The 17,978-nt window shown below is 27.2% G+C and overlaps 1 protein-coding gene across 1 annotated transcript in view; it reads left to right on the top strand.

The window, feature by feature from the left end:
- LOC100160040 (beta-galactosidase) overlaps window positions 1–12,566 on the top strand; it is a 38,560-nt gene extending 25,994 nt beyond the window's left edge. The window contains exons 3-11 of the mRNA XM_001947335.5: window positions 66–216; window positions 5,414–5,477; window positions 5,966–6,060; window positions 6,865–7,060; window positions 8,270–8,622; window positions 9,121–9,384; window positions 10,966–11,103; window positions 11,161–11,373; window positions 12,374–12,566. Coding sequence (XP_001947370.2) covers window positions 66–216; window positions 5,414–5,477; window positions 5,966–6,060; window positions 6,865–7,060; window positions 8,270–8,622; window positions 9,121–9,384; window positions 10,966–11,103; window positions 11,161–11,373; window positions 12,374–12,559 — 1,660 coding nt within the window. The 3' untranslated portion in view covers window positions 12,560–12,566. The remainder of the gene's footprint in view (window positions 1–65; window positions 217–5,413; window positions 5,478–5,965; window positions 6,061–6,864; window positions 7,061–8,269; window positions 8,623–9,120; window positions 9,385–10,965; window positions 11,104–11,160; window positions 11,374–12,373) is intronic.
- Window positions 12,567–17,978: the final 5,412 nt, after the last annotated feature.

Below are 17,978 nucleotides of genomic sequence, written 5' to 3'. Positions count from 1 at the left end.
CGTCAATGTGTCTCGTTGTTAATTTAATATTAAATAGAAAATATTATAATCTTCATTATTTTTAGTTATGTAGAATGGAGTTTTCATGAACCATATTCGGGTGTATACGATTTTGAAGGACAAGCTGACATTGAACATTTTTTGACAATTTCAAAACAAGAAAATATGAATGTACTTATTAGACCAGGGCCATTTATCTCAGCTGAAAGGGACTTGGTAAGTATTCACTTCAGTGTAAAAAAATATTCTTAAATTCCGATTTTATAAATTCAGTGCTCGTGCGATTGTATGTGACATTTGCCTAGTTTCACATATTTCGTCGAACTTTGGCATATTTTGAATTTTTGATGCTATTTTAATATTTCAATGTTTTAAGCACAATCTTAAGCTTATACTGTCTTTGAAAGTAGAAAATAGATTTTTTTTTTGTCTGTCATAATCAGTTTCACTAGTTTACCAATATAATAATTTATCATATTGACATGAGATTGATACATTCCGGTTAACCAACTTCAAGTTATTCCATCAATAAGGAAGTAATTAATCAAATTACTCAATTACATTTAATTATTTATATATTCATCAGCAGCATATATACTGCAGTATTACTAGGACTAATTAATAATGTCTAAACTAGGTACTAAAATAAATTACCTTAGTCACAATAATATCATGAAATATACTTAGTAATAATTACGCCATTAGGGATCGGAACTTAATGCACTTAAGAATTACAAAATATGAATGTGCACTTTTATAGTCTGTTATATTATGCATCTTAAAAAAATACAAATATGCTTAAAAAATATTAAATTTTTTAACTCACAATTTTTATAGATACAAATTTTTTACAAAAAATATTTTTATACCTTATATTCTACGAAATAAAAATAAGAAATTGTTTGTTAACTAAGGAATTGAAAAACATGATTCAATAATACCTAGTGAAAACTCTTAAAATAAGTATACATTATAATTTATAATGTATAGATATTTCATTTTTTTTATTTCCAAATTTTCAAATTGTATTACTGAGTATTAGGTATAAACACGTTCGTGAAGTTTATGAAATAGACTTGCAAAATAATGGCATAGATTTAAAAAAAATTACTGTAAGTACTTAGGTTGGCCAACTTCACAAACATGGTGTATGGGAGATTCACCAATCATGCTCACCCCTATTTTTTCCTTTAATAATTAATTTATTTAAATTCTGATATTTTAAATTTTTAAATATACTCATAGAACATATTAGAAAATTCTTGAATTTTTTCCACTACTTAAGGAATATTCAACAAACTTGTTTTTGAAATGAGAAACCCTTTTTTTACGTTAAATTTTTTGTGGATAATTGTTTTTAAAAATGTGTATGTACCTTATTTGAAATTCCAGAGAGTAGTTCTTATCTATTAAAATGTTTTTATTAAAGATAATAGTCCTTAAAAATGGTTTTACATAAATATAAAATAGACGTATAACTAGGTCTAGTATTTATTATACTTGGACCATTTTTACAAATAATTAATATTGGTAGATCAAAATTAATGACTACAATTTTCAAATCACCATAGTATATCTTATAAACATTTTATCCTTAGAATACCAAGTTCAATAACTCAAAAACTACTTATACGAATTTTGATATCAATACGTCAAAATTTCAGAAAAATGTTCTCTGTATAACGTATAGTTGAATAGGGGTGTTCTCATTTTAAAAACAGAAGTTTGTATCTCCGAAGTCCAAAGACACTAGTTAAGTAGCACATAAAATCTCAAGAATTTGAAATTATGGTCTTAAAGTATATTTATAAACTCAAAAAATCAGATTTTGAATAGCTGCATTATTGAAGAAAAAAGGGGTGAACATGCTTGGTGCATCATCCTGTATAGAAACGGGTATAAACTAGGGCTCCTTATTTCACGCTATTCACGTGAAATTAATGTTAGATTTATAACTTTAAAAGACCTGTTGCTTAAAATTTTCCTTAGATTTATGTATTCACGTGTTTACGATTTCCATTTACTTATTTCTTTATTTTCGTAGGTAAAAGATGGTTTTACTCATATTATCATAAATATATATTAGACCAATTTAATAATCATTTACACAAATTATGACTGGTCAAGTTAAGCAATGCAATATCTGACCCCTTCTAAGAATCATTAGTTAACAATTGTTTTTTTTTTTGTAAAATTAATAACTATTATTACTTATTTAATTTACATAATAAACAATAAATAATATAAATTTTCAATTGATAGTTGATAGGTATAAATTAAAATTATTCACATCTCACGTGAATACGATTCCCGTGTTTTATCAGTAAGTCATTAGTATTCACGTACCTATAATCTATATTAATCATACGTGTTTTATTTTATTATATTAACGCCGTGAAGATTTGCTCGCATGCGGGAAAAACAAAATATATGCTTGTATTTCGCCGCGTGCGGGCAATGTACTGCGTGCAGAACATGCTGGCCAGAATAGAAATAGCCTTCGCCTGCACCAGCTAGTTCTATGCTAGGACATTGCGTCACGTGTTCAAAGTATCGTTTGTATGCAAGGGACGCTACAACCACATGCCATGAATCTGTCTTACATAATAAGTACAACTTAGCAAAAACTGTTTTTGAGTAAGTAAGGACCATTCGGCTGTAGTCCAAGCTACAGTGGCGAAGCCAGGATTATCAAATGGGGGGGGGGGGTGTTTTAAGTATAGATTAAAACCAAGTTTTTACAGTTTTCGTATATAAATAAATTTAGGGTTCAGTACTTGACTTGTTGCACTAAAAATTATCGAAATATGCATTCGAAATACTCAAAATATGCTTAAATATATGTACTATGTAGCAACATGTTTATATTATTTTTGAAAAATAATAAAACATATTGTAATTTTGGTAATAAAAAACTAAAAAATAAGTAGGTATATAAACCTGATAAAAAAATAATAATAATAACTTTATTTTTAAAAATACTGGCATACAATAGGTACTAGGTTAATAAATAAGTAATAACGAATAACGTGATATGTGAACACCTTGATAAACGAACACGTACATATATCTACTGATGTTCATTTCTTCGTACAATCTACAATCTAGATGTAATTTATAGATTAAACACAGTTTTGTCACAAAGAGACTTATGAAATCTTACATATGCGAACATAGGGCCAACTGTAGCCAAGCTCCACCAACAACTTTAACAGCCCTCCGCCCATCCCAAACATTAACTTAATTCTTTTAAGGTTATTCAATTTTATAATAGTATGGTATTATAAAAGGCTTCAGTCTTCCCAAATCTCAAAATGATCGCCTATTGTACCTAACCAAACATAATCATTTTTAAGATATTTTTCAATGTTATCCAAATAAAATTTTTTTTGTGTACATTTAAGTTAAAAAATACACAAATATGCAAATTCAAACTTTGTATTCAATTTCGCCATTTCATAAGACAAATTTATAACTTGCAAGCAGTCCCGAACCATATAAACAATATATTTATTAGGAGGGTAAATGTAAATTGGGGGGGGGATTAAAAACCCAAACCCCCCCCCTGGCTACGCCACTGCGGCAAGCTAAGCAACCAATTTTTCACACTATAAAGAGGAAAACATTTAACTGGGCCACGTTGTTTTATTTTTTCGGTATCGAAAACTATAAAAAAAGTTACCTATTCAAGTTTGAAAAACTCAAAAATAATGCATTTTTAAACAATGAGAAATTTTTTGTATTTTGTGTGTATCGAAAAAATAATAGCAACGTTGCACAGTAAATGTCACTTTTTCATATTCAATACATTTTTCTGTATATATTGTAGCATTTTTAGTGCATATATTTTAAGCTCTTATATCAATGTTTTTACTTTTTAAGATATACAACCTAAGAGCCCCTATAATTTTTATAAATATACTTACAATAAAATGGGTCAAATGGGTAGTTTCTTATCATGTTATCATGTTATGTTTAACCTGTAGCGAGCTGTGACTATACCAATATAGGTAATAACTTAAATTCACTGCGGATGATATGACGTGACGCTGAAAAAATTGTAGTTTTAAAAAAAATTCATAAAAATTGAAAAATTAAGATATCTTAGTACGATTTGCACTTGTTCGTGAAAAAATGCTTATAGAAGACGCTGACAAAAAACAAAAAAATTAATCGTATAACGCTGACCAAATTATAGTGCATTTAATAACAAGGGGAATAACGCCAATTGGTGTCATTCAGCATATATGCGAACTATGTAAAATTACGCCATTTCGCGTCATCCGCAGTGAACATGTTACATAAAAATGTGTGTTTTTTTGTGTATTTATATTTTTTATTTCTCATCAATATCTTTTCTATCGAGAAAGTGAATTTAGTAGGTAGGTACTTTTGTGAATTCAAAATTATAGATTCCCATTAAACACTTTTAATTTTGAAAATAATTGGGGAAAAGACTAATTTTTACGCAAAACTAGTTATCGAGAAAATTGATTTTCTTATTTTGTTGCAAGTCAAAAACGAAAAGTTTACATCATTATAAAATCGATACATTCATCGCTACGTTCATAATCTTATATCCGTAGATACTAAATTTTCACTAAATGTTTGTATTAGAATTTTCTATGCATATTACATGGTATAATTATCAAAATATTATTGAGCTTCACATTTTTGTTTTTTATTAGTTTTTTTTCTATAAATATCGTTAACAATTTTCGCTTGGTCAAAAAGGTTGAAATTGAATACAAGGTTCCTTATATTAGGTATGTTATTGTCTGTCGTCGGTCAACAGTTTATCAGGCTTATCGTTGTTTAATAATTAATATTATGTTTAAACTAAATAACATTATAGATGTTTGTATGTGATGTTATTAAATCGGTAATATTATACGGCATACAAAAATAATAATACAGTTTATTTGAAATCAGATAAAATAATATTATCTGTATTATTCTATGATATAGACTCAGCCTATTTCACCAAAATGATCCTAAATACCAAATAGTATTACGAAATTATACAACATTAAAAAATATTTTATCATTGAACTTTGTAAAACCAATACGTTCATACTAATGTATTGCGTTGCTCTGCAGAGTCTTAGTTGATTAAATATCAGTTCAGAATTTACAGAAATGGATATTTAAAACCAGTTTTCAAATAAGAAATATTTTGTGGCCACAGTGTCTGTTTACAACATTATAAAATAAACAGGTTTTACGTTGAACACTGATACTTAATTTTTTTACGAATACATTTTGATTTTGCATGAACCACTATTGGGCAGAGGGAAGGTATACATTTCATGAGAAATTAAAATGCTAATATTTTGCAGATGTCTGGTTTAATAGACCTGGAAAATGCTTTATACTTGATAAGTTTTTATTGTTCTTTTTTTAAAAATTGCAGGGTGGTCATCCATATTGGTTGTTGAAAGAAAAACCTAGTTTACATCTCAGATCTAGCGACCCAAGTAATATTAATATAATATGTATATTTTTTAACAATTAAAACTAAAAATCTCACATATTGTTATAGACTTTATACTTAAGTTTTACTTATTAGTTATTAACCTATTATTCTTTATATAAACCTTGATAAATTACAAAAGAAAAATTATTTATATGTATATGATATTTAAAATTAGAAAAAGACCTCTACTTTTTTAAGTTCGACTTATTTATATATTATATAGAAAGACATGACCTTGAATACTGATCGTTGGCGTGGGCACTTATGTCTCATTCTGTACATTGAGTTTTGTACAGGTACATATTTTATATTGTAAATAAATGTAATAATCTTAGATTTTCTTCACTTTAAAAGATAGGTTTAAATTATATGAGATTAATGGAATATTATACTGCTATAAGACTATTTTTTTTTTTGTATTTTTATAATTTAATAAATACGTCAACAATTTTATAAATTCAATTTCATTAGGTTTCTGTATAATTTCAGATTACAAAAAATATATAAAAAGATGGTTTTCAGTATTGATGCCAAAAATAGTTCCGTTTTTATATGGAAATGGCGGAAACATTATCATGGTTCAGGTGAGTCAATATTTAATGGGTATTTTATAAAATGCACGTCTTCTTTTAGATTGAAATGTTTGAAGTTACGTCATGCTAGCACTCCAAATTTGGAATCCTTGCTCAAAAATATTTAAAGATTTTACAACTCTTTTGCAACGAAATGTAACCACGAATATTTGAACGAGACTTAAAAAGACTTGATATTTTCACAGAATTTTGAAATCTTCTTATAACCAAAATATATAAGCTTTAATATGAGATTTATGATTTAACTCGAATCCCGTAAAAACTAAAAACCGTTTTAATTTATACAGTTACATAAGTAACGTGTGTAATCCTATTATTCAATTTAATTTTGATAAAACGTAGTTCACTTATACCGAATTACACCAGTAGCTAGTTATTATAGGTATGTGTAAAACAATTGAACATTTTCAGCGGGAAATTTCAGGAACTGTCATACAGTAGGTATACACAATAATTTAGGTACTTATTGGCAATTATTTAATACAACTTATTTCCACACCTAAGTTGACAGTGTCAACGTCTTATACAAATGTATTCTATTATAATTATTTGTCTTACAATATTGCTATATGTATCATATTTGTATTAAAGTCATGGATTTTGAATTTTTTTTATCTCAATTATAAATGAAAAAAACATACTTTGTATTTATTTAAATGAATGACATTACTTATATTAGCTTATTTATTAACTAAGTTATCTATAATAATTAAAAAAATATGTTATGAGAAAATAATTAAACTCTGTTTTCAAAAACATTATGTAAATATTATGAACATTTTTTTTTTTACTTAGATAGAAAATGAATACGGACATAACGATCTAGGGAACTGTGATAAGGAGTACATGTTATGGCTTAGGGATTTATTCCATCATTATGTTGGTGAACAAGCTCAACTTTATACAACTGACGAATGCAATTTATCTTTTTTGGAGTGTGGTCAGATTCCAAATGTATACTCTACTGTTGACTTCGCTGCAGTTGTTAATGGTAAGATAAAATTAAATCATTCGACAATGCTATATGTAACAGGTAGTAGACTCATTGATATAGTAACAGTATCAATACCTATAGCAAGGTGCCCCGAACAAAAATTAAAGGGGTATTCCCCAAAATCACAATTGTATGAGATTATTAATATTTATCTAGTCTAAAGACATTTCTTACATACTTACTCGTATAATAATAATATATTAAATATAAATACACATTACATATTTTAACGATATGTGTATAGACAGCTTACTCTCTAAAATTTGCTGATATCTCTAAAAATAATCTCAGAGATTTTGGTCAAAATTAATCGAGTAGTTTTTCAGAATATATTTGCTATAAACAGACATTTGGTTTTAAGATATAATTTCTTTAATTAAGGCCATGTAAGGCCCGGTTTTTCATTTGTGACAATTTTATGATTGCTTGTACCGGATTTTCCCGAGTACCCAATTGCAACCATTTATATAAACAAAAAAAGGCGGACAAGTGGGTATTGCTCTATTGTACTGTATAGTAGTTGTAGAGCATATCGTTGTAATGGATATATTATGAATTAATTAAAACATAAATAATTACATGTGAAAATGTATTTTGAATGGAGACGTTTTGTCATCCTAGAATATTTGTATAAATAATCAAACTTAAAAATTAAAAAAAAATTAATACAAATCGAAACTATCTCAAGGCTATATAAATAGTGTAATATTCCGGTGAACATTTTTTTTTATAGAGGTAGAAAAACTTGTTCAAAATCTTCTTTTACAATTTCTAATGTTAGCTACCTATGAAAAGAATAACTGTTATACATTCTTAACTGAAAAATAATTTACAAAATTTGAAAAAATTCTCATGGCTCTAAATAACTCAAAAAGGGTCAAAGTTAGCACAAAAATTTTACCATGCATGGAAAATGGTAATTTTAACATTTGGTGAAAATGTCGAGTGTCAACGGTTATTTGTTTTTGAATTACAACAAAATATCAAAAATCGATAGATGAAAATTCGTTAATTTACCTGTGAAAATCCAACATAGTAAAAATGTTAAATTCAAAGTTCAAACGTTCATAAGAAATTGAGCGATATAATAAAATATAAGTTTTTCCAAGTTATTTTCTCATAGCCATCTTTGGATATTCCTCAAGTCAGTATGTTATGATATATTAAGTACATCTGCAAGTTGTAACTTAACTTTATTTCTTATAGTAACTGAGTGTTTTCAACATTTGAGACAAGTTCAGAAGAAAGGGCCATTAGTCAACTCTGAGTTCTATGACGGATGGGTCGCGTTTTGGGACAGTCCAAGGCCGGTTAGAAATACCTCGGACATAATACGAGTGTCAAAATATTTTTTGGAGGCCAACGTATCTTTCAACTTTTTCATGTTCCACGGAGGAACCAACTTTGGATTTAGTTCGGGTGCTAATACGATGGGGACAACTTTGGATAAATCTGGCTATCGACCGCAATTGACCTCGTACGATTTTACTGCTCCGCTAGACGAAGCTGGTGATCCGACAGAAAAGTACCATGCCATTAAACAGATCCTTAAAAAAGCGGTAATTGAAATACATTTAAAAATACAATGAAAATAATTTTGAAAAAAGTGGAATGCATATAATATAATATACGCACATTGTCTTCGAAAACACGTATTGCAATGTATAACTACTATAAACTAGGTATACCTACTTTGTTTGATGTAATATTTCGCAAAAGTACTGGATTTAAAATTAAAGTTTCATACCCATATAGATTAATATACTGTCTAGCCGAAAAATAAGCACTACGTATTATATATCATTAAATGTTCACAAAAACTGAAAAACGTAACTTATAAAGATCGTTTTATTACACGGATATTAAATATCAATAAAATACCGTCGAGCTTGTGCCCAAAATGGTTGGGAATATTAAAACGTGCTTTAAATAAAACCTTTGTATGACGTACACTGGTACATTCAAATTTAAGATAAATAATATTTCAAACTATTTAGTTTGTTGAAAATTGTTGATAATTTATAAAATATATTTTTTTATTAAGATAATTTTTACAGGATTTTCCAACCTCATCAACTCCGAAAATTGCACCTAAGGGGAATTATGGAACCGTAAATATGTTGCCCGTGGTCAGTTTATTTGACAATGTAGCCCGACGTCTCAATCCAGTCTTAAATGACGTACCATTATGCTTTGAAGATATGGATATTAATCATGGGCTAGTATTGTATGAAACTAATTTACCACCGATCGGAGGATTGACCAAATTACCACTTGTTATCAAATCACTTGGTGACCGAGCAATTATCTTTTTGAATAATGTACGTGTATTAAGTATTAACATATTATATAATATATTATCATAATTATTTATTCAAACTCAACTCACATAACATAAAACAATCTTGTGGTGATAAACAGATAATAATACATAATAATAATATTCTATGTTGTTAGATATACAGTGTGTAACAGAAAGAACTGACCAAAAAAAAAAAAAAAATGTATGCTACTTAAACTTATGACAAAAATTGATAAAATTATAGGATTAGTAAATAGTTTTAGAAATATTCTCATGTTAGCAAATTTCCAAAAATAATATTTTTAAAAAAGTTATAGTGTTCCAAATTAATTTAATCAAAAAAATACTGAAATTTAAAAAAATTCTAAAAAATAAACTACTTGATTTAGATAAATGTTTTTACCATCCAAATAGTTCTTATAACCAGATTCGCAAATTGGCTATTTTGAATTTATTCAAAAAAATTTAGATCAAATTTTTCATTTTTGGTATTAAAAAATGAAAATAATTTTTTTTTATTACACGTGTAGCGCAAGTGGCTATACATTATGTATCAAAAAAAAAATTTTAAAATATTGATTAAAACAAAAGTTATTCCAAAAGTCAGTTCTATCTGTTACACCCTGTATACTCTAATACCTAATTAGTTTTAATATTTATAATCAATTATAGTCTTATTGGTTATTACTTATTACTCATTAATACTTTGATCGTGAATATTGTGACAATTGAAAAAAATTTGCTTTAAATTTGAATAAAAATACTAAAATGGGAATTTCTTTACGATTTAGGCTGGGGCTATACCACGGCGTATTCCGCCCGTCGTATATAGCTGCTCCGATTTAAACCAATGCGTTTGTAATTCGACGGAAAACGCTGCTGAATACGCGGCGTTCGAAACGCGGCGAAATACGCCGTGTATAGCCCCAGCCTAAAGGAAAATATAACATTGAGAAAGCTTAAAAATTTGAAATTTATTTTATACAATTTTTAGACTATATCACATTTTTATGGAATAGATATTACGAAAAATTTAAATAAATAAACACGTTTTTAACACTTTTACCTACTATACCTAATATACCTACTTATGGATCTAAATAGACTTTTTATAATTCATTATAAAAACAAAAAACTATCAATCTATAGTTTTTTTTTTATTTCAAGATGCGCACTGAACATTCACCATTCATTATTATGACGAAGACCTATTTATAAATTACAGTACTTCACTATGCTTATCTGTTACTCACTTCTAACCGATTTGTTTGGAATCATGTTTTATTTAAACATTATTGCAGTGTCGGATGGCTACATCCAACTTTATAAACACTTTTATTCTGTATTAAGTAAACTTCCTAATAACAAGCAATAAAAATGTGGAAATACAGCAGCAATAATTTAATAAACCATATTATTTAAAATAAAATTAAGAAGGAAAAAAAGTTGTCAAAGAGAATAAATTCTGTTTATAGCGATAGCATGAGTAAAATAGGAATATATTTATAAATAACTGTTCTTAAACTTTAGTTTCTGTTTGAAGATATTTAATACGTTATTATTTCAAAGGTGAAATTAAATACTGATGATCTTTATTTAGGTGAAATTAGGAGTAATGAGCAGATCTAATAGTAATACAACGATGGAAATATCAGTAATCGGTAATAATCAAAAACTGAGTATTCTTGTCGAAAACCAAGGCAGAATTAATGACAAGAGGTTTTTAGAAGATAGAAAGGTATTTTCATGAAATCTGTTATTAAATTGAATTTATGTAATAATAGATACATTTTAGGGGATTTTATCAAACGTAACGCTAGGAAAACACATCCTAGGTCCGTGGGTAATGACTGGTTATCCGTTGAACGAAACATCGTGGTTAGAAACTCAAAATATTCAACCAAACGTCAAGCCACCAGCTTTTTACAAAGGAGTTTTCGTCATACCGCAAGATAAAAAACACCCAAAACCATTGGATACATTTTTAGATACGTCTGGATGGTCAAAGGTTTGTTGATAAGTGATAACCTACTTTAAATTAATAATATTATTCGTTAGAGTCCTACAAAATACACATTCGAGGTGATTAATAGGCTCCTATAGTTTATCGATAAAATATTATGTAGGGACCTGGAACCCGTTTTTTTGATGTTTTAATCATAGGTTATATGACGAAGGGACCCTAAATAATATGTCTACCTTTAAATTTTTATAATAAGTCAATTAATTTCAATATTAAACATATAGTAGAGTGAAATTGAATAATACCTATACTGAATGTAAAATGTTGGTGGTATAAATGTAGTTTTATTCGTTAGTATGACAAAGAGAATAGGTACCTATAATTCAACTGTTGTAATTTTGTAATTTTATTATTAGTTTAATTTCAAAAATATAAACAAATCATTATTTAAAAAATTCAGTTAAAAATGTTTTTTTGTGTACAATGCATAATATACATATGTCCAAAAGCGCGGTAATCAGAGCTCCGAACAAAAGCTCCGTTTACTTCTACTCCGTTTTATTCTTTAGGGATGGCCAGTTGGCTTGGGCATGACGTTATGATTACAATGAATAATACTAATGAGTTTAATTTATTATTAATTAATACAAAACAATAAAACATAATATTTATCACCAGTCAGAATTTATTTTCATTTATTATCAATAATCAATTTAATATAGACTATAGTGTATCATAATTCATGCGTCATATTATTATAATTGGTGATAATAAACCAAGATAAATTGATTTAATTCTTAATATACCGTATTTATATTACGAAGTGGTCCATAATACCTTATTATTTATTTAAAAAATATTTGAGATAAAAATCTTCAAATGTAAATGACCTAAATTGAGAAGCTTTTTTGAAACTTTGACTATGGTATAAAATATTATTTAACGAAATGCTATTCCTAAGACTATTCATGTACAGTGTATATTTCAAATATACTTTATTGTAATTTATAAATTATAACTATTTATACGATCTACCATTTTTTAGGGCGTTGCATTTATCAATGGCATCAACATCGGTAGATATTGGCCAGCGGTAGGTCCACAAATTACATTATACGTGCCAGCTCCGTACTTAGTCCTTGGACTTAACACTATAGTGATGGTAGAACTCGAAGGATCTTCTGAAGATTTCACTGTCAAATTGGTTGATAAACATCGTTTGGATTGGTAATTAAAATTAAAAACAATGATCCACAAATTTAATACATGTTATTCATATGAATAAATAAAAATAAATATATTCCTGTATGTTTATATATTAATTGTATAATACTAGCTGTCCCGTCCGACATTACCCGAGCCAAACATGAAATATTTGTATTTTTAATAAATATATTAGTAAAAAAGCAGGTAAGTGGATGTCGCTCTGCTGTACAGTAGATTACAAGTGGGTCATTGTATAACGGTTGTATTATAGATTTGAATTCAATGATATAATATCATCGTATAAGAAAAACGATTCTGAGCGGAGACGGTTTGTCAGTCTGGATATTTTATATTTTGTTATTATTTATTTTATCATGTAAGTTGAATTAATATTAAAATATGATAATTTTTTATTCGTTTCTATGATGATATACAAAGCGTTACAAATTAAAATCCCATTTTTAGCGTTTTTTTGTAATTTTCCGGTGGTTTTTCCCATGGCATTAAATAACTATTAAGAAAATCGAAAAATGACCTCTCTAAAGTACCATCTTGATCCAATTCGCTAAAAGATAAGGTACTATAATATGTTTAAATCGAAACACTCCTTCTGGAAGAAATTTTGTATACAGGATATAAAAATAAAAATAAAAATAAACACCATTGTAAAAACAATAGCTCCCTCGCTCCGCTCAGAATCTAAAAAATGTATATGCGATATTTCTTCTATAATTATTATAATAGTTATTTAATACCCAAAGACAACCATTAAGAATAACAAAAATTTTTTTTTTTCGTAAACTGAAAAATAATCATGTGTGAAGAGTAACTACCATTTACATATCTATAAAGGGTTGAAAAATAAGTTATAAGCTCCCTCCAAGTCTCAATGAATCTATTTATATAAGTCGGATGAAGTAATATCCATTTTTAGATGTATAACCCAACTTTGCACGTGAAAAAGTATAAAATATAGCACTATTTAGGTATCTTAGTTTTGGTGTACATGTTTTGGTGTAGTTCATTGACAAATTTGCGTCAATGTAAACTAATTAGACCAAGATGGACCTATGGTAGACTGAATATAGCACTTGGTATAAATCAAACGTGGCTCAAACTATTCTTTAAATTTTGTTGATTTCTCCGAGAAAAAAAATTTAAAATTTAAAATTTCCACAAGAAGTTTTTTTTGAACTATATAATCTACAAACATACATTCAAATCTCATATTTGTTTTAACCTATAGTTTCTTTATTCAAAACCATAAACGGGACGTTTTTGATACATGATTTTACCTCATTTACCCGAGTAACCAATGACAACCATTTATTTACAAAAATACTAATTATTTCTCTTGTTACTATTATAATCTGTAAACCTGTAACAATAGCAACCATATCTATTTTTCGATTTCCATTGTAAATTTCGAAACTCTTGTGTGCGTACCTCTCCGGGTTGGATCTACCTGGTCCAATTGTAAACCTAATCCATCCAGGAACACATTCAAATACATTCAAATACATTCAAACACACACACACACACACACACACACAAATTCATCGAAATCGGTCCAGCAGTTTAGGAGGAATTCAGTGATATACATTATACACACGTAATGAAGAATTATATATATATATATATTATATTATATTATACATTATGGAATTAAAACAAAGCTAAGAAACCATTTGAGAACTAGTGACACCGGTCTGTGCTTCCACTTAGAACACGTTACGTGACTAAATGCAATCACCACTTATTATAATTTATATTATTATATATTTATACTGTAAACCTACATACAACTTATCTATATGACAATTATTTTTATTTGTGTTTATTATTTGGTCTATCCTGTATTCAATGTGTTATGTAAGTATGATTATTTATAATCCACAGTGTTATTTAAACTCATAAATAACAGTATTAATTGTAGATGTAATAAAAAACACGAAATTAATATTTTATCGTCAATTATTTATAACTACATGTAATTAAAATTTAATTCTAACATTATGAAATATATAATTATAACTGTTTAGAAACTAGTAGTTGATTTATAATAATAAAAGAACTTTAAGACGACGTCGGCTGTAAGGAGAAAACTTCATGTGTATTGTGTATAAGGCCATAAAAACAGAATATATTATGACCGGATATAGGTTAGACATATAAAATAACAATATTAAATTGTCAACGTTTTACAGTGTTACCACAATTATACTAAAACACCTACGATAGATGTGTTTTATAAACTATGAACAAGGAGTATACGCTGGCAGGATAATTTTCCGATTTATTTATAAAAATTGATAGTGATACAAAATAGAAATTATTGAAGTGAATACTACTCTTGGGAGGCTCTAATTTCAACAACTTTTATAAATTAAAAAAAAAAACACTAGATATGGCGCTCTGGCCGATGTAATCATTGGTACCTACAATACAAAAATTGCCTTTCTAATTATTAGAAGACGACTAACTAAAAATATTCAATGCCTAAAGGCACTACCTTCGAAACAAGTTTTACTCACTAATACTCACCTAACCAGAAGCTAATAAGTAATAACTACCTAATAAATATAAAATAGTAGATCAGATTATTCTGTAAATATATATTAATTATTAAAATACTATTATTATCATATCATGATGTGTTCTATATATAGGTACAGATTTGTCATGAAACAATTATAAATTTCAACCTATATTAATAAAATACATGTTATTATTAAATGAACGTCGATTGCGGATACTGTATCGGGAATGACAATACTCATTTAATATTTTAAAATATAATAACCATTCGTACATTTATAAAATATGGTTTCGGAGTTTTTATCTAATCATTATATGTAATATGTCAGTGGCCAATGGTAATATTGTATAGTAAGCCTCATGGTTTAAACCGTTACTGTAATCACAACATTATAACATCAAACATGGATTGTCAATATAAATCAAAAGTTCTTACAAAGTTTAAGACTCAACGGTACCTACGGTGAAACTGAAATCAACCACAAACAATCACTTATTTATAGTATGAATATATGACCTAACATTTATATATACCTAAATACCTTAAATACTTAACTTCTGAATGATAGTCATTAGTCACCTATAAATAACAATTATTAATCTTGTTACGATTCAGTGTGACCATTGTAGGTAATGTAAATTTTGTATACTGTAAGTACATCATTTCTAAAAAAAAATTCTATTCAAAATGTTTAAAATGGTTTTAAGTCTTTTAACTGAACCGACGCCTATAAAAATATAAAATCATCAAGGTTTCAATCCCTAAATGTAAGTATGGTAACACGGCGTTCAAGATAGGCAATTTAGCTACATTTTTAAGTAATAATGTATGCCAATAATACAATTTATTATATTTACAATGTGAATTATAATCATATTATTTACATTGTAAAATATACATTATTATTTAATAACAACTTATGCACAGAACACCGGATATGCACAAATGATGACTTTTGCTAATTATTTTCCAGTTACTCGATAGTTATGTTGTGTTCTAGTCTAATAACGATTTTGAAAAATCTATGTGTAAATATTTTTGTGCCCAATACTAAATTTACGACTTAAGAGTCTCTAAGGGCCCGTTTTACAATCATAGTTTAAACCTCGGTTACGCTTGAACTACTGATTTTACAGGCCGAATTCGGTGGTTTAACCGGAGTTCAACTATTGTAATAGTGGGTGCATATTGTGTAACCAAATACTCATTTTATTACGATTTGAAAAGAAAAACATACTAAAATACACAACAAAATATTTTAAATTTGATAAATTATGTCAAAATCTTAACTTTAAAAGCTTATAAGATAAAATGTTGCCTATGTATTTTTAATATTTTTCAACTGCTGTTGTATCATATATCAGGAGTCTTGTATTTAATTTTCAAGCTTTTTGACAAAACGACTAAAATTGTATTTCCCTTTATAAAAAAAAAAACTTAAAAAAAAATTAAAAGCAAAAATATCCGTATATAACTCGAAACGAGTCAAACAATTTTGAAAATTTAAGTATAAAAAATGATAAAATAAACATATGGTGTAAATTTTAAGTGTTCATGGCTGTTTGTTTTAGAATTACAACAAAATAAGAAATTTACTACATGAGAAATCGAGTGAATATCCAATATTGTAAAAATTTGAAATTCAAATGCTCATAAAAATTTGTTTTGACTTATTTATTTTTGATCGGAAGGTAGAGATTTTATTTTTGATAAAGATAAAAAAACTTATGAGGATTATTGTATTAAATTTTCAAATCTTAGATTTAAAAATAAAATTTTTATGAATTTATATCTTAAAATAATTTGCACATTTTTGTGATTTTTGCGTATTTTGTCAAAATTTAAACTTTAAATTCTTATAAAATAATTGTGTTTATTTATTTTTAATATTTTTCAACTGCCATTGTAATAATATATTAGGAGCCTCATATTAATTTTTCATGCTTTTTGACACAATGAATAAAAATTGTATAGACATCTAAAAAGAAAGATAAGAAAATTTAAAACTGAAAATAATAAATATCCTTAAATAGCTCAAAACGAGTCAAAATATTTTGAAAATATTAGAAAATGATAACATAAATATACAGTGAAAATTTATTTACGGTCATTTGTTTTAGAGTTATATCAATAACCAAAATAAATTTTGTCAAAAACTGATTTTGCGTACAAAATCCCGTTTTTCCTTAATTTATTTTTGTTTTTCCCGGCGCTTTTTAAAACTACTGGGAATTTAAAAATTTGATCTTCAGAATGCACCAACAAGAATTTAATTTCTATCGAACAAGATACTGAAGTTGAAAATCAAAGCTTTTTACTGCTCTAAAAGGTGATGACAGACACAAAAATAAAAAAAACACACACTTTGTAAAACCATTCGTCATTCATCGCTCCACTCAGAATCTAAAATTTAAATCTTTTTGTGCTTATAGCTCAAAAATTGTCAAAACACTTTTAAAATTGAACGGTTTATATATAAAATGTTAATATAAACATCCAATTTACGTAAACATATTTACGGCTATTAGTTTCTAAGTAACTCCAAAAAAACTTAATTGGTTTTGTCAAAAACTGGTTATGCGTGAAATTCCTAGTTTTTCCTTAATTTTTTTTCGTTTTACCCGTCCCTTTTTAAAATTTATAGGGAATTTTATTTTTACATGTCTAAAGTACCAACTAAATTCACTTATCCACTATAAAAGGTACCGAGGTTGAAAAACGAAGCATTATATCGACGCATACATACATACATACATACATACATACATACATACATACACCAAAAAACAGATCATTGTAAAATCAATACGTTCGTCACTCCCTTCAGAATCTAAAAAAACTTAAATAATATAAATATTTTTTTTACAGAAATTTAAAAAAAAAATAAGAAAAAGTGGAAAAATA

Source organism: Acyrthosiphon pisum, chromosome A3, assembly GCF_005508785.2.
Source record: "Acyrthosiphon pisum isolate AL4f chromosome A3, pea_aphid_22Mar2018_4r6ur, whole genome shotgun sequence".
Lineage (NCBI taxonomy): Eukaryota > Metazoa > Arthropoda > Insecta > Hemiptera > Aphididae > Acyrthosiphon > Acyrthosiphon pisum.
The sequence above is the reverse complement of the archived record's forward strand: the minus strand, read 5'-3'. Positions and strand labels throughout refer to the sequence as shown.